Genomic DNA, 24,603 nt, shown 5'->3' with positions numbered 1-24,603 from the left:
ATAACCAACTCCAGGAGCTTGCTCAAACTCACGTCCATCGAGTCGGTGATGCCATCCAACCATCTCATCCTCTGTCATCCCCTTCTCCTCCTGCCTTCAATCTTTCCCAGAATCAGGGTCTTTTCCAATGAGTCAGCTCTTCGTATCAGGTGGCCAAAGTATTGGCACTTCAGCTTTAGCATCAGTCCTTCCAATGAATATTCAGGACTGATTTCCTTATGACTGACTGGGTGGATCTCCTTGTAGTCCAAAGGATTCTCAAGAGTCTTCTCCAATACCACAGTTCAGAAGCATCAATTCTTCAGCATTCAGCTTTCTTTATGGTCCAACTCTCACATCCATATATGACTACCAGTAGAAAAACCATAGCTTTGACTAGATGGACCTTTGTCAGCAAAGTAATGTCTCTGCTTTTTAATATGCTGTCTAGGTTTGTCATAGCTTTTCTTCCAAGGAGCGAGCATCTTTTAATTTCATAGCTGCAGTCACCATCTGCAGCGATTTTGGAGCCCAAGGAAATAAAGTCTGTCACTGTTTTCACTGTTTCCCCATCTATTCGCCATGAAGTGATGGGACTAGATGCCATGATCTTTGTTTTTTTGAATGTTGAGTTTTAAGCCACTTTTTCACTCTCCTCTTTCACCTTCATCAAAAGGTTCTTTAGTTCCTCTTTGCTTTCTGCCATAAGCCTGGTGTCATCTGTGTATCTGAGGTTATTGATATTTCTCCTGGCAATCTTGATCCCAGCTTATGCTTCATCCAGGCCAGCATTTCGCATGATGTACTCTGCATAGAAGTTAAATAAGCAGGGTGACAATATACAGCCTTGAGGTACTCCTTTCCTAATTTGGAACCAGTCTGTTGTTCCATGTCCAGTTCTAACTGTTGCTTCTTGACGTGCATACAGATTTCTCAGGAGGCAGGTAAGGTGGTCTAGTTTTCCCATCTCTTAAAGAATTTTCCACAATTTTTTGTGATCCACACAGTCAAAGGCTTTGGCATAGTCAATAAAGCAGAAATAGATGTTTTTCTGGAACTCTCTTGCTTTTTCAGTGATCCAGAGGACGTTGGCAATTTGATCTCTGGTTCCTCTGCTCTTTCTAAATCCAGCTTGATGTCTGGAAGTTCTTGGTTCACATACTGTTGAAGCCTAGCTTGGATAATTTTGAGCATTACTTTGCTAGCATGTGAGATGAGTGCAATTGTGCGGTAGTTTGAACATGCTTTGGTATTGCCTTTCCTTGAGATTGGAATGAAAACTGACCTTTTCCCGTCCTGTGGCCACTGCTGGGTTTTCCAAATTTGCTGGCATATTGAGTGCAGCAGTTTCACAGCATCATCTTTTATGATTTGAAATAGCTCATTTGGAAATTCCATCATCTCCACTAGCTTTATTCATAGTGATGTTTCTTAAGGCCCACTTGACTTCACACTCCAACACATTCCAACACTCCAAGATGTTTGGCTCTAGGTGAGTAATCATACCATCGTGGTTATCTGGGTCATGAAGATCTTTTTTGTATAGTTCTGTGTATTCTTGCCACCTCTTCTTAACATCTTCTGCTTCTGTTAGGTCCATATTGTTTCTGTCCTTTATTGTGCCCATCTTTGCATGAAATGTTCCCTTGGTAGCTATAATTTTCTCTAAGAGATCTCTAGTCTTTCCCATTCTATTGTTTTCCTCTATTTCTTTGCATTGATCACTGAGGAAGGCTTTCTTATCTCTCCTTGCTATTCCTTGGAACTCTGCATTCAGATGGGTGTATCTTACCTTTTCTCCTTTATGTTTAGCTTTTCTTCTTTTCTCAGCTATTTGTAAGGCCTCCTCAGACAACCATTTTGCCTTTTTGCATTTCTTTTTCTTGGGGATGGTCTTGATCACTGCCTCCTACACAATGTCATGAAGCTCCATCCATAGTTCTTCAGGCACCCTATCAGATCTAATCACTTGAATCTATTTGTCACTTTCACTGTATAATCCTAAGGGATTTGATTTAGGTCATACTTGAATGGTCTAGTGGTTTTCTCTAGTTTCTTCAATTTAAGTCTGAATTTTGCAGTAAGGAGTTCATGATATGAGCCACAGTCAGCTCCCAGTCTTGTCGAATAACAATTGACAGGAGAATGTTGGATCCCTCCTTTCCCCATGATCTGCTAAATCCCACTTTTCTTTCAAGGGAACATTGTACCCTGCAGTGCTTAACAGTACCAGACCCACAGCAAATGCTGAATGAATGAAACTCACCTTTAAAAAATGTAAGACAGTTACATAAGGATTTATGGACTAATGAAAGAATATTAGCTGCTGCTGCTGCTGCTGCTAAGTCGCTTCAGTTGTGTTCAACTCTGTGCGACTCCATAGACAGCAGCCCGCCAGGCTCCCCCGTCCCTGGGATTCTCCAGGCAAGAACACTGGAGTGGGTTGCCATTTCCTTCTCCAACGCATAAAAGTGAAAAGTGAAAGTGAAGTCGCTCAGTCGTGTCTGACTCTTCGAAACCCTGTGGACTGCAGCCTACCAGGCTCTTCTGTCCATGGGATTTTCCAGGCAAGAGTACTGGAGTGGGGTGCCATTGCCTTCTCTGAGAATACTAGCTAATAATTATTTTATGCTTATGTTGTACAAGGCACTGTCCTGAATGCTTCACATATACTGTCACTTAATTCTCAAAACACCCTGTGTGTTCAGTCGTGTCAGACTCTTTGCAACCCTATGGACTATATAGCCCACCAGGCTCCTCTGTCCATAAAATTTTCCAGGTAAGGATCCTGGAGTGCGTTACCATTTACTCTTAGGGCTTCCCAGGTGGCGCTAGTGGTAAAGAACTTTCCTGCCAATGCAGGAGACATAAGAGACTCGGGTTCAAATCTTGGGTTGGGAAGATCCCCTGGAGGAGGGCATGGCAACCCACTCCAGTATTCTTGCCCTGAGAACCCCTGGGACAGAGGAGCCTGATGAGTTACAGTCCATAGGGTAGCAAATAGTCTGAGGTGACTGAAGTGACTTAACACGTGCATGCACTCCTGGGAACACTCTATGAAGTAGGTTCTATTATGGTTCTTAGTTGGGGCGATTGAACCACAGAGAGGTTAGGAAATCTGCCTAGATTCACACACTAATAAGTGACAAAGCTGGGATTAGAATAACAAAGTCCAATCTGAAGTTTGCTCTAAGCCTGGCTCTAAAACCTTGCAGCATTGAGGTAATGGATATCTTAATTAGCTTGACTGTAATCCTCTCAATCCTCTCACAATGTAGATCAAAATATCAAGTTGCGTACCTTAAAGACAGAATTATTTATTTGATGATTATATCTCAATAAAGCTTAAAAGAAGTTAAAAACAACAACAACAGCAAAAAATCTTGCAGGTCATCAACATCATGTTGGGGCTTTAAAAAATAAACTCCTGACCTTGTACTTCTAATTCCATAGGTGAGGCGTGTGATGGGGAAACAACGGCAACAATGACAGGCTTTAATTTCCTGGGCTCCAAAATCACTGCAGATGGTGACTGCAGCCATGAAATTAAAAGATGCTTGCTCCTTGGAAGAAAAGCTATGACCAACTTAGACAGCATATTAAAAAGCAGAGACATTACTTTGCTGACAAAGGTCTATCTGGTCAAAGCTATGGTTTTTCCAGTCATTATGTATGGATGTGAGAGTTGGACCATAAAGAAAGCTGAATGCTGAAGAATTAATGCTTTTGAACTGTGGTGTTGGAGAAGACTCTTGAGAGTCCCTTGGACTGCAAGGAGATCCACCCAGTCAATCCTAAAGGAAATCAGTCCTGAATATTCATTGGAAGGACTGATGGCTGAAGCTGAAACTCCAATACTTTGGCCACTTGATGCAAAGAGGTGACTCACTGGAAAAGACCCTGATTCTGGGAAAGACTGAAGGCAGGAGAAGGGGACGACAGAGGATGAGATGGCTGGATGGCATCACCGACTCGATGGACATGAGTTTGAGCAAGCTCCTGGAGTTGGTGATGGACATGTAAGCCTGGCATGCCGCAGTCCCTGGGGTCGCAAACAGTCGGACACAACTGAGCGACTGTACTGATACGCTGTAGGATCCGGGAATCTCTAGAACGCCTTTGGCCAAAATTACTTCAGAGCCTGCGTGGCGCGAGGGCCACTGGGAGTTGTAGTCACACAATACAGTTCGTCGCCGATTCCCGGAAGTGACGTGAGTCCCACCTTCTCGCCGCGTTTCCGCTGCTTTGGTTAAGCAGTGTGACTTGGGAGCTCAGCTGGTACGTACTCTATGGGCCTCGTGCTTGGGAAAGGGGGAGCCGGGTTAGCGTATGTGCGGGGACGGTAAAGGTAGGGGTCTGGAGATGGCGACCCCGTCCCCTTCTCGGAGCCCGTGACTTTCGGTCTCTCCCACAGGTCCGGCCGCAGCCGCTCAGCGCCGTCGCCATGTCGCGGTTTTTTACCACGGGTTCCGACAGTGAGTCTGAGTCGTCCCTGTCCGGGGAGGAACTCGTCACCAAACCTGTCGGGGGTAACTACGGCAAACAGTGAGTGAGGGCCTAGGCCATGGGGATCACTCAGGGTTGGGGGGCGGAGGTTCAGCAGGCTGTGGAAGGCCTCGTATACGCCAGAGAAAAGGAGAATGGAAGTGGAGGCGGTGAGAGCGGGTTCTAAGGATGTTGAGAGTTTAAGGGACTGAAGCACTGCTGGGGGGAAGATCGTAAAGCTTAGGGTGCTGTGAATCGTGGGAATCCTCCCATCAGGCAAAGGATAGAGTTACGAGAAGAGATTTCCCACTGGCTAAATCTGTTGCACCAGTAAGAAACCCCAAATACTTGCTTGATGTTTGGGAGTTCCTTGATGTGACTCTGAGGTTCTTAAACGTCTATTAGTATTTTCCTGTTGTGTTGTTGTTTGGCTGCTAAGTCCTGTCGGGACTCTTTGCCGCCCCATGGACTGTAGCCCACTGGGCTCCTCCTGTCCATGGGATTCTCCAGGCGAGAATCCTGGCGTGGGTTGCCATTTCCTTCTCCAGGGATCTTCCCACCCCAGGGATGGAACCTGCATCTCCTGCATTTGCTGGCAGATTCTTTTCCTCTGAGCCACCAGAGAATCCCCCCTCCTGTTGTTTACCTCCACTTAAATACTCTTCTCCCATCTCTGCAAACTGACATTTTTTTCTCCCTTTGATACATTGAAATGTTGTTCATCAAACTTCCGTCATACATGCCACCTTTGTTATTTTTGTCATATACCTGTGCTTAAGAATATATATACATTATCACTTCAGAGTCTTGTTTCAGCATAAAACTCATTTTTAAAGATGAAGAAAAAGTATATATATCCCTATGAATATAGTTCCATATCTGTGTCACAAGTGGAAAATCACATTACTTGTTATAAAATAGGAAATAATTGGAAAAATTAATACGATGGGAAAAAAAAAGGGATACTGTTACCAGCTGAATTCTGTCTGTGGTCTGGTTTTTAATTATTGAAGAAAAATAACTAGAAATGGAGGTGTCAGAGCCATTGAGACTCTTTCCTTGTCCTCTCCCACTGTGGGAAACATTGCTTTCCAGGACCTAGTTTAGGTACCACCTTTTCCATTCATTCTAGGTAAGGTACCTTTTCTCTTGACTTTTAGTAATTCTTAGTGAGCTGTGTCTTCACATAATTTTTTTGACACAGTAAATAAGCACCTTCGTTTGTTTATGTTTGAGGATGGAGACAGTCATCCTCATCCTTGTATGAGTTACAGTATTTGACAAACACCCTCACTTGAAGTAAGCTAAGAAGATTGAGTTCTATATGATGAGGCCATGAAGAGGAAGAGTAAAACAAGATGGGTGTGGTAGGAGTGGGCCTAAGTTATTCACTTCCACCTGCCCTGTTGGAAGAGGAAAAGAGAGATCATTTGGAAAGAGTGGAGTTAGGAACAGAAGTTAATAGTCTTTTCATTTCAAATAGGCCATTGTTGCTGAGTGAGGATGAAGAAGATACCAAGAGAGTTGTCCGAAGCGCCAAGGATAAAAGGTGAGGCCATGGGGAGGCTGGGTGACGGGGAGTCTCTGGGGCAGTGTTGGGTTTTATGGTTGGTGATGGTGGGCATGTCCAATGTGGTATTGGGCTCTCAAACCAGGTTTGAGGAATTGACCAACCTTATCCGGACCATCCGTAATGCCATGAAGATTCGGGATGTCACCAAGTGCCTGGAAGAGTTTGAGCTCTTGGGAAAAGCATATGGGAAGGCTAAGAGCATTGTGGACAAGGAAGGTGTCCCCCGCTTCTATATCCGGATCCTAGCTGACCTGGAGGACTATCTTAATGAGGTGTGATTCCTGTGGTTGCTGGGGTATCCAGAAGGAGACTGTGGACCTGGAACTTTGTCCTAACCCATATCCAAAGATCATGACTCCTCTCGAGTTGTTTGCCAAATACTCAGTGTTTCCCAGAACATAAGAAATGGGGGGGGGGGTGAAGCAAGGAGAGGGACTTTTTTAGGCTAAGAGTTTTAATCATACTTACTCTTGTATTACTTTTTTACTTGTGGTTTTATACTTTTCACAGCGGTACGTACATAAAGGGTCGTTAAGCAACATAAGTTAATATGTGCCATTATTAAGTAGTACATATGAATGTAGATGGCAGGACTCAACAGTGTGAGGCCTGAAGTTGAGAGAAGACTACTTAATCTCAGATCTTCATTCTCTTTTTCTTCCCTGTTCTTTCCTTCAGCTGTGGGAAGATAAAGAAGGGAAGAAGAAGATGAACAAGAATAATGCCAAGGCCCTGAGTACTCTGCGCCAGAAGATCCGAAAATACAACCGAGATTTTGAGTCTCATATTACAAATTACAAACAGGTGGGGGAGCTAAAGGGAGACTTTTTAAACTGTGGGGACAGTGACCCCCATGACTGACACAAAAAAAGCATTTGCACATCTGAAGTGTGTGACTGGGGAAGGAGTCGTGATGACAGCTCTGTGGGGTGGAGAGGGTGGGATGGAGTAGTAGTTGGCAGGCATCCTTAATTTTCTCATTTCCTTCTGTCAAGAACCCTGAGCAGTCTGCAGATGAAGATGCTGAGAAGAATGAGGAGGATTCAGAAGGTGAGTGAGAAAACCCTTAGTTGCAGTTGGTTAGGAGGTCAAATGGAGAAGGCAGTGGCAACCCACTCCAGTACTCTTGCCTGGAAAATCCCATGGGCGGAGGAGCCTGGTAGGCTGCAGTCCATGGGGTCTCTGAGAGTCAGACATGACTGAGCGACTTCACTTTCACTTTTCACTTTGATGCGTTGGAGAAGGCAATGGCAACCCACTCCAGTATTCTTACCTGGAGAATCCCAGGGATGGGGGAGCCTGGTGGGCTCCCGTCTATGGGATCACATAGAGTCGGACATGACTGAAGCGACTTAGCAGCAGCAGCAGGAGGTCAAAAGGACTATCCTGGTGGCTGAGCAGTGAAGAATCTTTCTGCAGTGCAGGAGATTCAGGTTTAATCCCTAGGTGGGAAGATCTGCTGGAGAAGGAAATGGCAACCAACTCTAGTCTTCTTGCCTGGGAAATGGCTGCAGTCCATGGGGTCGCCAAAAGTCTAATTCAATTGAGCAAAAAGCACAAGGAGATATAAAATTCGGGGTTTCCTTGGCTTATTGTCTTGGTTGCCATTCACCTCTTCCCCATTCTGTTTTTCTTCTCTCTCCCCTTCCCTCCCAGGCTCTTCAGATGAGGATGAGGATGATGATGGAGTCACTGCTGCAGCTTTTTTAAAGAAGAAATCAGAAGTCCCTTCTGGGGAGAGTCGAAAGTTCCTCAAAAAGGAGGTTAGAGCCAGGGTTACACTAAGGGATGGTTTGCTTGCTGTGGACCATGCTTGGGTCTCTAGGGAGAAGAATAGACTCTCAGGGGCCTAGAGTTCAGAGGGGTGGGGATTAGCCGAGTATGGTCTCAGAACAGGTTTCCTTTTTGATTAGAGCACAGAGTGACTTGGAATCAGGAGAACTAGAGTCTGGTCCCAGCTCTGCCTCTGGGGAGCTATGTGTCCCTGGAGCAAGTCACCACTTCTCTCTGGGTCTTGGTGGACCAATCTAGCTCTCAATATCCTGATTCAACCACTCATTCTGCTCCTAAGAATCTTTAGAGCACGGGTCAGCAGGGAGAGCTGAGATAACACCAGTCAGTCTTCCCATTGTCTTTCTTCTGATCTTTTTTTCTTTTAAGGATGAAGATGAGGACTCAGAAGATTCAGAAGATTCAGAAGCTTGGGATACAAGTTCCACATCTTCTGATTCAGACTCAGAAGAGGAGGAAGGGAAACAGACTGTGCTGGCCTCAAGATTCCTTAAAAAGTAAGAAAAGTAGTGGTACATCTGGCTACAGGGGAAAGGACAGGAAGCCTTTAAAGTCATCTTGAAACTTGTTACTCCTTCTCTGGAGTCCCATTTATTTATTTTCCATTTCAGTTTTAATTTCTATTTATTTTTACAGTAAAACATGTTTTATTGAAGTATAGTTGCTATATAGTACATAAGTTACAGGTGTACAGTACCATGATACCTTATTTTTTTTTTTTTTTTTTTTTAAATTTTTGACTGCACTGGGTCTTCGTTGCTCGTTTGCTTTCTCTAGTTCTGGCGAGCAGGGTCTACTTTCTAGTTGCAGTGTGGGCTTCTGATTGCGATGGCTTCTCTTGCTGCAGAGCATGGGCTCTAGGCATGTGCTGGCTCAGTAGTTGTGGTGCACAGGCTTAGTTGCCCTGCAGCTTGTGGAATCTTCCCAGACCAGGGATTGAATCCACGTCCCTGCATTGGCAGGTAGATTCTTAACTACTGGACCAGGAGGGAAGTCCAGTGATCCATAATTTTTAAAAGTTATACTCCCTTTATAGAGTATACAATATTTGCTCTGTTCCTGGTGTTATGTGGTATATCCTTGTAGCTTATTTTGTACCTGGGCAGCAGAGGATGAGATGGTTAGAGAGCATCACCAACTCACTGGAATGTCAGCAAACTCCAGGAGATAGTGGAGGACAGGGGAGCCTAGCATGCTGCAGTCCTTGGGGTCACAGTCAGACATAGTGACTGCGCCACAAAAACAAAGTAGTTTGTACCTCTTATTCCCTTGCCCCTATATTGCCTCTCCCCCTGTGAAGTCCTTTGAGGTTGTAGAGGCTAACAGAGGGATCTCAAAGTCAAGTATGTTAGTTGGCTAAGGTTATGAAGCTAATGTGTCTTGCAGATGGATTTGAAGGCTCCAGTGTCCAGATATTTAGCCGTAGCAATACTCACTACCTGTGGACTGAGTGTTTTATCTTTCTTTGATGATGATTGTTGTTTACTTGCTAAGTCATATCCAACTCTTTTGCAGCCGTACAGACTGTAGCCTGCCAGGCTTCTCTGTCCATGGGGATTCTCCAGGCAAGAATCCTAGAGTGGGTTGCCATTATCTTTTCCAGGGATTGAACTTGTGTCTCTTGCTTGGCAGGCAGATTCTTTACCTCTGAACTACCAGGGAAGCCCCTTAATAACTGTAATACTGGATAAACTATTTTATATTTCCAGTCTTCAGTTTTCTTATTTGTAAAATGGGGTGGTACTTGACCCTGTCTTTAGGATGCTTGCAAGAATACAGGAGAGCGATACAACCCCGCAGCCCAGGACTGGGGTTGGTGAGTCCTCAGTGATAGTTGCTTCTCTTGTCCCTCTTCCTGAGAACTTAGTATATAGCATGTAGACTGCAGCAGGCCTTCCTGAATTTTACTAGTACTGTTACAGAATGGGAGAGGAGTCTGATTTGAATTCTGGTCTTAGCCCATTCTACTTGAGTTGTTGTCAACTCGGGTGAGTCACTTAACCTTCTTCGATCCTTCTCCTTCCTCTGAATTCAGGGTGATAGCTATCCCTGCGTAGTCTACAGGAGTCAGGTATCAAGCTCAGTGATAACTGGCAGGAATACTGATGCTCTAAGGGTTGCTTTCAAAAGTTGGAGTTACGTTGCTTCAGGTATTAGTGAGTTCTGTGACATTGCAAGGATCTTGACATAGCCATTTTGTAAGTTCCAACCCTCTGTTCATGCCTGGGTCTTTCTGGCAACCAGCCTCCATCCTGAAACCTTTCTCAAAGCCTGCCAAAGCCTCATTAGAACAAAAGATGCTCCTATTGCTTGGGAAATTCCAAGAGTTTTAGGAGCTCTGTGCCAGGAACTGAGGACAAAGACCAAATAAATATTTCTTATTATACCACAATATCATATTCCTTTCTCAGAGGATTTCCAACCATGCATCAGTTAAGCAAATTCGATCCGCTTAACTTTGTTTTATTAACCATCTCTTAAGTTCACTTTTACCGTGAAACTCATCTTTTATGCCTGTTGACATCCTATAAAACTGTCACCCTTATTATTGGTTCATAGCTTTTGTATCTCCTTTATGGGTTTGTCTTTCAGTAATTGGATATTGACGTCTCCACTGTTTGGGCCAGTGTGTGTCAATGTACACTTCACCTGTGTGCTGCACAAAGGCACACAGGAGGCAAGTTGGACTCTAAAGTTAAACTTAGGATATCACAAGAAAAGAAAGCTACAAACCAGTATCTTTCATGAAATTTAAATTTAAAAATCCTCAACAAAAACCAAGAGAGGTTTGACTTTCCAAATTATTTTTCAGAATAATTATTTTTAAGATTGTGAAGTGAAAGCCTCTCAGTCATGTCCAACTCGTTGCAACCCCAAGGACTATACAGTCCATGGCATTTTCCAGACCAGAATACTGGAGTGGGTAGCCTTTCCCTTTTCTAGCGAATCTTCCTGACCCAGAAATCAAACCAGGGTGTCCTGCTTTGCAGGCGGATTCTTTACCAACTGAGCTATAGGGAAGGGCCCCCCCCCTTTTTTTTTTTAAGATTAATTCTGTCTTTATTAATTTTTCACTTCAGAGATTACCCTGGATACGTTTTTTTTTAAACCTATGAAAGTTTACTTTGTATACCTAACCTCCCCCCAGACCCCCCCCCCCGAAAAAAAATTTAAGATTAGATTTATATAAAATTTCAATGTTAGTGGTCCGGTTAACTATCGAATCCTCAGAGGCCTTATTGACATTAAGAGCTTTTGGTTTTGTAGTGTTAAAGGATAATTCATAATTCAGATATACTGTTTTACTTGTACAATGAGATAGACCAATTTTTAAGATTGATTTCCAAGCGAGAACAAAAGAGAATTTGTATAAGAAAGAGGAACAAAGAAGGGAAAAACCACAGACAGCAGTGGGAATATTGAATTCTGTTTGCACATTTGTGTGTGTGTAAACTCACTAGCTATCTACGCCAGCCAGGGTTGATTTCAGTTCTTAATGGATTATCTAGAAACATGACAGGCTGTCCCCTATAATGTCTGCCAGCATCCTTTTTCAACATCTCTATGTTAAGCCAGTCTATACCCTTTCCCTCATAAAAATTTCTCAGCTTTCATCTTTGGGTCAAAACAAACACATAAACGGGTTTAATCTCAAGAGCTTCCGTCTCTTTGATGTAATAAGGGTAATAAGGTTGTCTAGCAACATTAAAGCACCTGGATATTAGGTAGTGGGTTTGGGCAGAAAATATGAGGACAGTCACAGATATAATAAACATTTAGGATCTTTAGTCTGTTTAATTTTCTAATCAGGCTAAGTCTGTCTAGGAGAATGTCATTAAGAATCAGTTGAGTGAACTTTTAATCAAGTGGCTGTTTTCTTAATTGATTTTCCCCAAAATATTTATCCAGGTACAATAAGTTGTTACTTATTGCACATCTTTATTTATTAACCTTGACTGACCAGTATTTGAAGTCAGTTTTGTTTTGGATTAATTCTTTTTCTTTTTTAAAAATTTTTAGCTGAGACACATGGCTTGGGGGAATCTTAGTTCCCCAGCCAGGGATCAAACCCGTGCACTTAACAGTATAACTCAGAGTCCTAACCGCTGGATTGTCAGGGAATTCCCTATTTAGGGTTAATTCTTATTTAAAGAATTTTTTAGTTTGGGGCTAAAATTTTAAATTATTTGTTATTTTGGACCATACTGGAGGTAAATTATAAATCACGTGTTTGTGTTTCTGAATTTGTAGTTGGGGTAGAATTCTTAAGTACAAACTGAGGAAATCTAGTATGTGTATGTTTAGTGGTTCTAGATAAGAGTTGTGGTAAAGAGGGTAGGGAATGGTCCTTTTCAGTGTAGTTTTGTTGTTTATTCTCTAAGTCATGTTCTGCTCTTTGCAGCCCCATGGACTGCAGCACACCAGGCTTCCCATTCTACATTATCTCCCAGCATTTGCTCAAATTCATGTCCATTGAGTTGGTGTTGCTATCTAACCATCTCAATTTCTTAGTTGTGTATTTAGGTAGAGGTGTATCTGGTAATGTCCTAGAAAAGTAGCTTGTATGTGTTGAATATATACCTGAGAGCAGAAATGTTAGTTTTCTGATCATTTCTAACAAGATTTGAATATACCAAAGTATACTCTGCCATAGAGGAGAGGTCAAGTCAAATTTTAGGTCTTTCAGTTAGAATTTCATGGGGTGAGAGTTCATCATGTTTTTGATGTGTGAATCACAGTATCTTGAGGGTTTAGAGTAAAACTTTAGGCCAAGGAAGATTAAATTCTTTTTAAGTATAGACAGCATTGATTTTTAAATAGCATTAGGTTCTGGGCTTCCCAGGTGGCCCATTGTGGTAAAGAATCCCCACGTCACTGCAGGAGATGTAAGAGACATGGGTTCTCTGGAAGATCCCCTGGAGGAGGGTGCGGCAGCCCATCCCAGTCTTCTTGCCTGGAGAATGCCATGGACAGAGGAGCCTGGTGGGCTGTGGTCCATAGGGTTATAAAGAGTTGGATATGACTGAAGTGACAGCACTCAGGCACACACGCAGGTCTTTTGGTCTCAGAGCTTTGGGTATGGATGATGCAGACCAAACAGTTTCAGCTTAATGAACATGCTTTGCACATTTGCAAAGGATTTTACCTATGAAATGAATTTTTATTAGAGAATATTGCAATAGTACAGAAGGAAAACCGGTAAGCTTTTAGAGTGCAGGCACAGGGAGTTCCTGGTGGTCAGATGGTTGGGATTTAGCACTCTGACTGCCATGGCCCAGGTTCAGTGCCTGTTGGGGAACCATCATGCCACACACAAGCAGTGCAGCATGGCAGAAAAAAAAAAAGGTATGGCATAATTTTTTTGGCCAAGGGAAAGTTTTAATCCAACTGGAAAATTTATAAACTATTACTAAAATGTAGTCAAATCTTTTAAGCATTTAAAATAAAATTTATTTGTGAATGTTTAAATGTATAAAGTTTGAAATACTTTGTCCCTGTCATTTGGCTTATTATAAATATTAAATGTAATATCTTTATTATAAGTATTTGGCTTAATGTACGTATTAAAGTCTGGAGATAGTTTCAGGCGTCAAGTGGGTTAAACCTACTTCGAGGTAGCCAGTATTCTTTCTCTCTTTGGGGTGGTGGTACATTTTGTTGTATTGAGCAGTTTTGTTTTTAAAATTCAGAATTTTTTATTAATCATTCGTCATAAGAGAGGAAAGAAAGGTGGGGGGAAAGCAGCCCGTCTGGGGACAGCAAAAAATATTTTGCACTTTTTTTCCCTAAGCACTGATTTTAAACTGATTAGCCGGTTGCCTATAAAAACCTAGTCTGGACAGAGCAGCTAGTACCAGAGAACAACTGTGTGCTTATGGATTTTTTGGGAAACCTCCAAGCTTGGTTGTGAAGCAGCGTGACAGGCTGTTTCTGTGTCTGTGGCAGCCTAGTTAGCATCTCTGTGTTCTGAAACCAGGCCAAACCTTTCCCTTCGTAAGAGTTTCTTAGTGTGGTATGGTAACAGACCTTGGCTAGTAGCCTGACAGATGCAGCTGCTTAGTAGCCCTTACTCTGGTGATGGTTATAGTTAACTGTAGGTCATTCTTAGAGAGTGTAACTTGGACCCAGGTTTAGGTGGAGAAAAAGAAGTTCGTGGCAGGGAAATGCCTCAGAGGTGGAGAGGGGGCTGATCTTTCATCTTCTCCTGTGTCTCTTTGCAGGGCCCCCACCACAGAGGAGGACAAAAAGGCGGCTGAGAAGAAACGGGAGGACAAAGCCAAGAAGAAGCACGACAGGAAATCCAGGCGCCCGGATGAGGAGGAGGAAGACAATGAGGGTGGCGAGTGGGAGAGAGTCCGAGGTGGCGTGCCCCTCGTTAAGGTGAGGATTTTAGAACTAAAATGAATGGGGAACCAGTCTGAGAGAGCATATGGGTGCTGTCCAGGTCAGATTCGGGAGAAAAGTTAAGGCAGCCTGCTCATGATAATGTATGTTATCTAGGAGAAGCCAAAAATGTTTGCCAAGGGAACTGAGATCACCCACGCTGTTGTCATCAAGAAACTGAATGAGATCCTACAGGCACGAGGCAAGAAAGGAACTGATCGGTAAGATTCGTGGGACTGGGCTTTGTGATTACAGGATGAAATCTCATTTTCTTTTGAGATAATGGAGGTGGAGGTTGGTGGGGAAATAGTGCTCTTTAGTAGAAGGAATGAAGTAGTTGGAATACTCCTGGTCCATTGTCTGCTAGTTTGGTTCCCTTTGACCTTAAATCAGTCACTTAACCTTTGGCGGCTATTTCCCCATTTGTAAAATGGGGGTGATGCTCACCTTCTTTAGTTGTTCCGTGACTAAAGAGGATGGTAGTTTGCATTATTCCTATTTCTGTTTGAAATTTATGAAGGAGAAGCAAGTGTACAGGTGGTGAGGCTGGGGGTGGGTGTTGGAAATAAGGTTGCCTTGCTTATCTGAAGAGGACAAGGTGAGGCTTTTTAATGTGTCTCCTCCTCCTCACCCAATTCTCTCCCCTCTACAGTGCAGCCCAGATTGAGCTGCTGCAGCTGCTGGTTCAGATTGCCTCTGAAAACAACCTAGGAGAGGGCGTCATCGTCAAGATCAAGTTCAACATCATCGCCTCTCTTTATGACTACAACCCCAACCTGGCCACATACATGAAGGTAAGAGTGATACTGAGCATCCCAGGGTGGAGCTGGTGGGTCGTGGGAAGGGGCCTCGTGTCTCAGGACTCAGTGGCTGAGGAAGGCCCCTGGATTCCTGGGGAAAGGTGCGTGGGAGGCATCTGCTTGTTCCACCTGCACACCTCAGCTGCCTTCTCTTGGCAGCCTGAGATGTGGCAGAAGTGTCTGGACTGCATCAATGAGCTGATGGACATCCTGTTTGCAAACCCTAACATCTTTGTCGGAGAGAACATTCTGGAAGAGAGTGAGAACCTGCATAATGCAGACCAGGTAAAGAGGGGATTTAGCAGCTAACTGGAGGTGTGTGCTGTCTGCTTTGGGAAGGCCCGTCAGAGACAGAAGGGTTGAAAGCTAGGACTGGAATCTGGACTAATTTATTTCCTCCTTTGCCTTCTCTTCAGCCACTGCGTGTCCGTGGCTGCATCTTAACTCTGGTGGAACGAATGGATGAAGAATTTACCAAAATAATGCAGAACACTGATCCTCACTCCCAAGGTGAGCCTGAGGCATAGGCATCAGTGGGAGGAAAAGTACAGTGATTAAAACAAAGGATTGTACTTAGAGTGTTTGGGAAGCCAGCCCTTCCTTACTCTAGCATTCATACCACAGGGCCTGTTTAAGATACCGGACCCCACTCCCACAGCTTGTGATTTAGTAGGTCTGGATGAGGTGTCAGATTTTGCATTGCTAACATGTTCCTAAGTGGTAATGCTATCTGCAACCTTGAGAACCATTGGGATAAAATCTCTGTCCACTTGACTTGTTTGGCTTGCATGCCTTAGGCTTTAGGATGAAGAAGCATAGGACGTTTACACGGTAAAATGTGAGTGTCCACCCATGCCCACCAAGTAAACTGTGTAACTATGAATGAGAAAGCCTATGGCTTTCATGCTTGGGAAGCTTACATTTCGGTGCTAAAGAAAGGCAGTTCTACCAAAAAAAAAATGAACAAGGGACTTCCTTGGTGGTTCAGTGGCCAAGACTCTGCACTCTCAATATAGGAGTTCTGGGTTTAAATTATCAGGGAACTAGATTCCACATGCCACAACTAAGACCCAGAACAACCCAATAAATAAATTTTTTAAATGAACCAGTCAGTTATAGATAGTGTAAAAATTCAGATCAGGACCTGTAACAGAGGATGACACAGGTGGTGGCCGGCTTGAAATAATGCTTGAAGAAGGTAAGTAGGGCCCATTTGAGGGGAGAGCCGAATGAGGAGGATGAGGAGTTAAATTGGGAGGAGTTAGCAGAAGAGAGTGCCTGACAGAAGGCTTGGAAAGTGAGCTTAACATGTCCCAGGAGAGAATGGTGTTTTGCGCGCACAATGGGCACACTTTTCTGATGGGTACAGAAAACAGAGAGGTCATTGGATTGATGAGGGACGTATGGTTGGGGAGGCCTGGGTGCCTGGCTAAGTGGAGGGTGGGTGTTCTCCCTGCCAGAGTACGTGGAGCACCTGAAGGATGAGGCCCAGGTATGCGCCATCATTGAGCGTGTGCAGCGCTACCTGGAGGAGAAGGGCACCACTGAAGAGATCTGCCGCGTCTACCTGAGGCGCATTCTCCACACCTACTACAAGTTTGATTACAAGGCCCATCAGCGGCAGCTTACCCCGCCTGAGGGCTCCTCAAAGGTGAGTGCTCGGCTGCCATGTCAGAGGGCAGGGCGTGTGTCCATTGGTTCTGCACCTCTGTTGGGACTTGATGACCGATATCCTGTTCCCTGGGAACTGTCAGCTGGAGCAGAGACGGAAACCCTGAGGGACTAGAATGGGCAGGATGGAGTCTCATCTTTGGTTGCTGAAGCCAGAGCCATTTAGAACCATTATCTTTGCCTCTTCTCCTCCAACAATATCTCCCCACCCCCACCCCTCCAGTCTGAGCAAGATCAGGCCGAAAATGAGGGTGAGGACTCAGCTGTGCTGATGGAGAGACTGTGCAAGTACATCTATGCCAAGGACCGCACAGACCGAATCCGCACATGCGCCATCCTCTGCCATATCTACCATCACGCCCTGCACTCCCGCTGGTACCAGGCCCGGGACCTCATGCTCATGAGCCACTTGCAGGACAACATTCAGCATGCAGACCCACCAGTCCAGGTAAGATGGCAAGGAGGCGCTCTGGCCCTGGGAAGACCAGGCTGGGCCCCTGTCCTCTCTCTGTGTTCAGGCAGGGTGGCTCAGTCGGATTAGCCTCTTGTCTGGCTGATGCAGATACAGGGAGACACTTGGTTCTTCCCAGGTGGCAGCATTCTTTGGTTCTCCTGCACGCAACTTCCCACGTGGCCCAGTGGTAAAGAGTCCGCATGCCAGTGCAGGAGAAAGGGGTTTGATCCTTAGGTTGGGAAGATCCCATCAAGAAGGAAATGGCAACCCACGCTAGTATTTTTGCCTGGAGAATCCAGTGGACAAAGGAGCCTGGAGGGTTTCAGTCCATGGGGTTACAGAGAGTCAGAAACGACTTGGCAGCTGAACAGCTTCGTCAATATTTAGTGTTGTTGGTCTTTTCAGTTTTGGCCATAATAGTTGTTGTCTAATAGCATCTCGTATCAGTTTGTATTTCCCTGATAACTATTGAAATTGACTACTTTTTAAGGTTTATTGGCCTTATATGTTTCTTTCATAAAATGTCTTGTCAACCCCTCCATCCCTTTTTTTAAAGGATTGTTCATCTTTTCTTACTGAGTTGTAGGAAATCTTTATATATCCTGGAGATCAGTCCTTTGTCAGATAAATATTTTCCAGATATTTTTTCCAGTCTGGAGTTTTCCTGTTCACTTTTTTAACCATGTGTTTTGAATGTATGTAGTCAAAATATCAGTTTTTTCTCTTATGGTTATTATTTTGGAAATTCTGTCTAAAGAAACCTTTGCTTACGTAATTCATAAAGATATTCTTTTTTTATTTTTTGGAAATTCGTGTGGTTTTAGCTTTCACATTTAGATCTATGATTTTTGCAAATGGTGTGAAGTCAGGGTCAGACTGTATTCTTTCCCCGTTGTATTGCTTTGGTGCTTTTGGAAAACCATATGAAAAACTACATGACCTTGTAGGTGTATTTTTGGACTCTTTATTCTATTCCATTTCTTCATCTTTTTGTCTTTCCTTATGCCAGTCCCATACTGTCTTGATTGCTGTTCTTTTAGAGTAAGTCTTTGAAGTCAAGCCATATGACTCTGACTTTGTTCAAGTTTGAACCTTTCAATCTGACGTGTTATCTCTTCATTTAATTTCTACAACTTGTCTGCAATGTCTTGTGGTTTTCACTGCATAGATACTACACATCCTTTAAAAAATTATTCCTGAGAATTGTATGATTTTTGATGCTTTTATAAATGTAATTTTTAATTTAAAATTTTATTTTGGCTGGCTTGTGGGATCTCAGTTCCCCAACCAAGGATTAAATCTGGGCCATGGCAGTGCAAGCACCTAACCACTGGACCACCAGGAAACCCCTCTTAATTTCATTTTTTCGTTAATTACAGGTATTTAAAAATATAGCTAATTTTTTTACATTTGGCCTTGGATCCTGCCATTTTGCTAAATTCACTTTTAGTCTGCTGCTGCTGCTACTAAGTCACTTCAGTTGTGTCCGACTCTGTACGACCCCACAGACAGCAGCCCACCAGCCTCCCCTGTCCCTGGGATTCTCCAGGCAAGAATACTGGAGTGGGTTGCCACTTCCTTCTCTAATTCGTGAAAGTGAAGTCGCTCAGTCATGTTTGCCTCTTCACGATCCCAGGGACTGCAGCCTACCAGGCTCCTCTGTCCATGCCATTGCCTTCTCCCACTTTTAGTCTAGCCCTCTATATTCAAGGATTCAAGTAACTGCAGGTTGAAGACATTGTAGGGGGAAATCCAGAAAGTTCAAAAAAAAAACAGAATTTGCCTTAACTGGTAATATTTACAAAGCACTTATAATTGTATTAGTTGTTATAAGTAAACTAGAGATGATTTAAATTATTTCGGAGGATGTACCATATATATGGATTTCCCAGGTGGCTCAGTAGTAAAGAATCCACTTGCCGATGCAAGAGACAACGGGTTCGATCCCTCGGTAGGGAAAATCCCCTGGAGGAGGAAATGACAACCCACTCCAGTATTCTTGCCTGGAAAAAATCCCATGGACAGAGGAGCCTGGCGGGCTGTAGTCCATAGAGTTGCAAAGAGTCAGACAACTGAGGTCACACACACTGTAAATATACAGATACTCTGTCATTTCATGTAAGAGACTTGAGCATCTGCAGATTTTGGTGTCTAGGGGGGATCCAGGAACCATCCCCCATGGACACTGAGGGGCAACAGTATTGGGTCTAGTATTTTATAGATTACTTAAGAATGTTTTACTGAATCATGTTATCTGCACATGGGAACAGTTTTATTACTTCACTAGTCTTTATGATTTCTTTGTTTTTAATTTCTCTTTTATCATATTATGATTCAAATATCTAATACTTAGTGCTGAATAGAAGTGAGAGCAGCCATCTTGCCTTGTTCCCAGTCTTAGCAAGGAAGCAGTGAACATCTCACCATTTAAAATAATGTTAGCTGTAGTATTTTTGTAGATAGATTTTCTCAGATTGATGAAATTCTCTTCTGGTCCTAGCTGGCTGGGAATGTTTGTCCTTAATAGGTGTTGAGTTTTGTTAAAATCTTTTCCTGTATCTGTTGAAATAATGCACAGTTATTTCGCCATTATTCTGTTTATATGGTAAATAACCATGATTTAGATTTTTATACCAGCCTTTCTTTCCTGAGATATATCCTACTCGGTCTTGCTGTATTATCTATTTTATATATTGCTGGATTCTGCTTGTTAGTGTTTTTTAAGGCTCTTTGTATTTAAGTTCATGACTGATATTGATGTTTATATTTTTGTTGGTCTTTCCCCCCTGCCAAAATCTGTACTTATACTGCCTACAGTAGTCCTTATCTTAATTATTGACAAGTCTATCTTTTCAGTTGCCTAAGCCAGAAACCTTGCGAGTCATCCTTGATTCTTGTTTTTCTCTCATATTCCACACTTGAGTCCCCAGGCATTTGTGTTGAAAATCCGTATCTGATCACTTACTATCACTTCCACTCGTGCCCTCTGGTCTAAGCCACTGTTAGCTTCCTGGTCTCTCTTTCTGCTTCTGCCCTTATATCTCCTCAGGCTGTTCTTAATACAGCAGCCAGGGTAATCCTGTTAATAAAGTCAAATTATATCACTTTATTTGCTCAAAACTTTCCGGTAGTTTATCATCTTAAAATCTTCAACGTGGCTTACAAGGTCCTGTATTTGCCCAGTTTCTGATCACATCTTTTACCAGCTCTAGCCATATGGAACTCCTTGTTCCTTGAATATGTCTGGCACAATTCTTCCACAAGGCCTTTGCATTTACTTTTCCTTTTTTCTAAAATATTCTTCTTCCCCCAGATACTTGCATGACTTGCTCTTTTTCTGTTAGGTCTTTATTTTTAACATCACCTTCAAAATGAGGCCTTGCCTAGTTATCCTACATAAAATTGCGAGTTCCCACCGCTGCTACCACCACACAAACTCCCTTCTTAACGCCTCTGCTTTATTTTTCCCCTTAGCATGAATCACCACCTGTGTATTATGGCTATTTTGTCCTCCACACCCCTGTTTCTAGAGTGTAAACTCCATGGAAGGGGAGGACTTGGTCTGTTTTGCTGTCTGTCCTAGCCCACAGCACAGTCCTTGATGTCTCTTGTATGTGTGATGATTGCCTTGTGGCCGTCACCTCTGAGTGCGTCACCCTTTACTCCTAGATCCTGTACAACCGCACCATGGTGCAGCTGGGCATCTGTGCCTTCCGCCAAGGCCTGACCAAGGATGCGCACAACGCCCTGCTGGACATCCAGTCAAGCGGCCGGGCCAAGGAGCTTCTGGGCCAGGGCCTGCTGCTGCGCAGCCTGCAGGAGCGCAACCAGGAGCAGGAGAAGGTGGAGCGGCGCCGGCAGGTGCCCTTCCACTTGCACATAAACCTGGAGCTGCTGGAGTGTGTTTACCTGGTGTCGGCCATGCTCCTAGAGATCCCCTACATGGCCGCCCACGAGAGCGACGCCCGCCGACGCATGATCAGCAAGCAGTTCCATCACCAGCTGCGGGTGGGCGAGCGGCAGCCCTTGCTGGGTGAGTGGGGGCTCTGGCTCTCGTTTGTTCCTTCACTACTTGTGATCAGAGACGCTAAAGGGAGTAACTTTCCCTCAGGATGGTTTAAACTTTCTGTGACCTGATGCCAACAATGTTTTTAAATTAGTGTAGATTTACATGGTACTGCTTGATGCTAGATGTTTTATAAATAATAATTTTTTTCATTAGTAATAACCCTGTGATGTAGATACTATTTTGACCCCCTTTTTCCTGATTAAGAAACTGAGGCACAAAAGTTAAGTGACTTTACCCAGGGTAAACACAGCTGATATGTGTCTCTCTGACATTTTCTTCTTTCATGCATGTTTTTCAGCTAATTAACTAGATCCAGGGCATTAAGAGTCTAGCATTGGCTCCTTTGATTGCTTTGAAAGATCCAGTCACTCAGCCCAGAGGTTTTTGCGATTTCACTGGGAAAAGAATTTGAATTGCCTCCTTCCTGTGAGGCTGGTGCATGGAAGGACTTGGTGAATGAGCCAGGCTTACCGCCCACAGCCACGTCCCCTTACACATTTGCCCTCTGCCCATACGTGTGTGGTCATACTAAGTGCACGTGCACTTGAGGCAGATTTTGTTTGCGCTCTGGAGTGGTGCTTTGTTTTTTTCCTAATTGGAAAATTTCCAGTGAAAATCCGTGTGTACAGCATCTCTTAGGGCTTCTTGGTTCATTCCCTACCTCTCTCTACTACTACCTGCAGTGAAACCAAAAGTAGAGAACAATTGAGATGTTGGACTTATTTTTAGGTTAGTGAATCTTGCAAGAATCTGACAAAATCTGTGGACCCTTTCCTAGGAAAAGGTACATAAGGGTGCACACAGCGATTTGTCAACGTTTTCAGGGAACTGACCAATCCCCTGAGGCACGTCATGGACTAATTTAGTCTAAATAAATTTATTCTGATACTAAGTGACTTGTACAGTCTCATGGCTACTTAACCGAGAGCAGGAGAGTCTCAGTCTGGCTGTTGACTCTCCTGGCCTGGGTTCCTCCTTAAACAGTGCTTGTGGGTACAGGATCCCTTGTCCCAAGTTTCCGTAGTTCCTGCCTCATTCCGAATCTTTCAGGCCCCCCCGAGTCCATGAGGGAACATGTTGTTGCTGCCTCTAAGGCCATGAAGATGGGCGACTGGAAGACCTGCCACAGTTTTATCATCAATGAGAAGATGAATGGCAAAGTGTGGGACCTTTTCCCGGAGGCCGACAAAGTCAGAACCATGCTGGTTAGGTGAGCCGAGAGTGAGATCCTGATGGGGGGAAGAAACCGGTTGGTCTTCTCTCTGACAGTCTCCCCCTTTTCTTCCTGCTCCCCACAGGAAGATCCAGGAGGAGTCACTGCGGACCTACCTGTTCACCTATAGCAGTGTCTACGACTCCATCAGGTAGGATGGGCCCTGGGCAGACAGAGGAGCCCCAGGTTGTGGTCACGGGTTCTCATTGCTCCCCGCTCTGGGCCTTCTTTCTCCCCAGCATGGAGACGCTGTCCGACATGTTTGAGCTGGACCTGCCCACGGTACACTCCATCATCAGCAAGATGATCATTAATGAGGAGTTGATGGTGAGAGCCAGGGGTGGCGCCAGGGCAGGTGGTGTCATGGAGAGTTCAGTATGGAGGAGACTGCTGTGACCCTTGCTCTGCCTCCCTCCTGTCAGGCCTCCCTAGACCAGCCGACACAGACCGTGGTGATGCACCGCACAGAACCCACCGCCCAGCAGAACCTGGCCCTGCAGCTGGCCGAGAAGCTGGGCAGCCTGGTGGAGAACAACGAGCGGGTGTTTGACCACAAGCAGGGTACCTATGGTGGCTACTTCCGAGGTGAGTGCTCCCACCCCCTATTCGCTCTCAGGATCTTGGCCCCCTTCCTGCCCCTCCATTGGCTCTCACCACCTCCCCTCCCCATCTCTCTCCTGCAGACCAGAAAGACGGCTACCGGAAAAATGAGGGCTACATGCGCCGAGGTGGCTACCGCCAGCAGCAGTCTCAGACGGCCTACTGATGGCTTGATTTCTGTCCCCAGTGCCCTAGACCATTCACCCTTTAGGTCCAACCACACTGCATTAAAGGTCTGTCATTAAAGGTCTGTTTAGAGTTACTGCAGTTCCTGGTTGTCTGCATGTTGCCAGAGGTTGGCACATGTGTTAGATGCATTTATTTGCTAATTATGTTTCTAAGTTTCTATCATGTGACAGGCACAGGGCTCAGGATTCAGGGTAGACTTGGGCATATTCCTGACTTCACGAGCTTGCTACTCTTTGACATTTGGCAAAAAATTGTAAAAACGTAAGTTATAACAGGGTTTAGTTTGTTTTTTTGAAGGTGGTGGAAGTATGGAATAAGATGTGATTATGGGCCATAACGGGGCTTCCCTGGTGGCTCAGTAAAGAATCCGTCTGCAGTGCGGGAGACCCGGGTTCAATCCCTGGGTTGGGAAGATCCCCTAGAGGAGGGCATGGTGACCCAATCCATAATTCTTGCCTGGAGAATCCCCATGGACAGAGGAGCCTGGCAGGCTACAGTTCTTAGGATCACAAATAGTCAGACACCACTGAGCAACTAAGCACAGCACAGCACAATGGGGCATAAACGGCAGGGACAGCATAATGGAGGCAATAGTAATGAACATTTCAGGTGGTTGGGTGGTGGGTCACAAGGCAGAGAAATGGAAGAGTTAGTCTAAATCTGTGTGAGGATAAATGTAATGGGCCTGTTATCAATTTAGTCTTTGTGTTCAGAAATACAAGAGTAGGGATGCAGAGTGGGCTTTATAATGAGGTTGGTTTTATAAATGTTGAATTTGAAGTACCTTTGGGACATAAGCAAGGCAGTTGGAGATCTAAGTGTTTGCAGTGTATATTAATCAGACTATAGGCTAAGGCTGCTGTAACAAAGGGACTCCAAAACAGTGATTCAAAGAAAATAGTTTACAGTCCATTGATAACCCTATTTTATAGTTCGGATACTGACATTAAGTGATTTGTTGGAGATCACATAACAAGGAAATGGGGTAGATAGATGCACAATGAGGCAACTTGACTCTGTGATCGTAGTTTTTAACCACTGTACTTAGTAGTACTTATATTTCTGGGATGGGGAGCATAGAGGAGGAGAGAGCTAATGACTGAACTCTCAAGATGGGAGTGGTAGGTGAAAGGGAAGCCAGGGAGACGTGTGGCCACAGAGGTAGCAGAACCAGGGAGAAGAGGGTAAGAGAAGGCTGAAGAGTACATCTCTTTAGACAAGGCTGCCCTGTGCTAAATTTGGCCAGTTTAGCATCTTTGGGCTGAAGGTAGAGCCATTGTGTTGCCCATTTCCAAGAGGCATCTTTGCGTTTTCCAGTCTAGAAGTAGTAACCATTGAACAGTGTTGTCAAAGCTTTTTCTGTCTGGAGCTAGATGGTAGATATTTTAAACTTTG

General features: G+C 44.3%; 1 protein-coding gene across 1 annotated transcript; it reads left to right on the top strand.

The window, feature by feature from the left end:
- The first annotated feature begins 4,168 nt into the window (after positions 1-4,168).
- LOC138428956 (eukaryotic translation initiation factor 3 subunit C) lies at positions 4,169-23,281 on the top strand. The gene is made up of 21 exons (XM_069569935.1): positions 4,169-4,257; positions 4,394-4,524; positions 5,948-6,013; positions 6,120-6,309; positions 6,716-6,841; positions 7,033-7,087; positions 7,694-7,800; positions 8,198-8,325; positions 14,050-14,209; positions 14,330-14,433; positions 14,865-15,006; positions 15,172-15,297; positions 15,429-15,522; positions 16,473-16,663; positions 16,907-17,131; positions 20,807-21,170; positions 22,257-22,416; positions 22,505-22,570; positions 22,659-22,746; positions 22,842-23,004; positions 23,103-23,281. The coding sequence occupies exons 2-21, from the start codon at positions 4,424-4,426 to the stop codon at positions 23,183-23,185; spliced, it is 2,739 nt and encodes a 912-aa protein (XP_069426036.1). The 5' UTR covers positions 4,169-4,257; positions 4,394-4,423; the 3' UTR covers positions 23,186-23,281.
- Positions 23,282-24,603: the final 1,322 nt, after the last annotated feature.

The sequence above is a fragment of the Ovis canadensis genome, chromosome 24, assembly GCF_042477335.2.
Source record: "Ovis canadensis isolate MfBH-ARS-UI-01 breed Bighorn chromosome 24, ARS-UI_OviCan_v2, whole genome shotgun sequence".
NCBI classification, from domain to species: domain Eukaryota; kingdom Metazoa; phylum Chordata; class Mammalia; order Artiodactyla; family Bovidae; genus Ovis; species Ovis canadensis.
This window is presented reverse-complemented; position numbering and strand designations above follow the sequence as displayed.

Excerpts from the sequence above, each read along its gene's own strand:
- LOC138428956 (XM_069569935.1), top strand. The coding sequence starts at position 4,424 with ATGTCGCGGTTTTTTACCACGGGTTCCGACAGTGAGTCTGAGTCGTCC. Across the intron at positions 7,801-8,197 it reads GAAAGTTCCTCAAAAAGGAG|GATGAAGATGAGGACTCAGA; the intron begins GTTAGAGCCAGG and ends TTTTCTTTTAAG. Across the intron at positions 8,326-14,049 it reads GCCTCAAGATTCCTTAAAAA|GGCCCCCACCACAGAGGAGG; the intron begins GTAAGAAAAGTA and ends GTCTCTTTGCAG.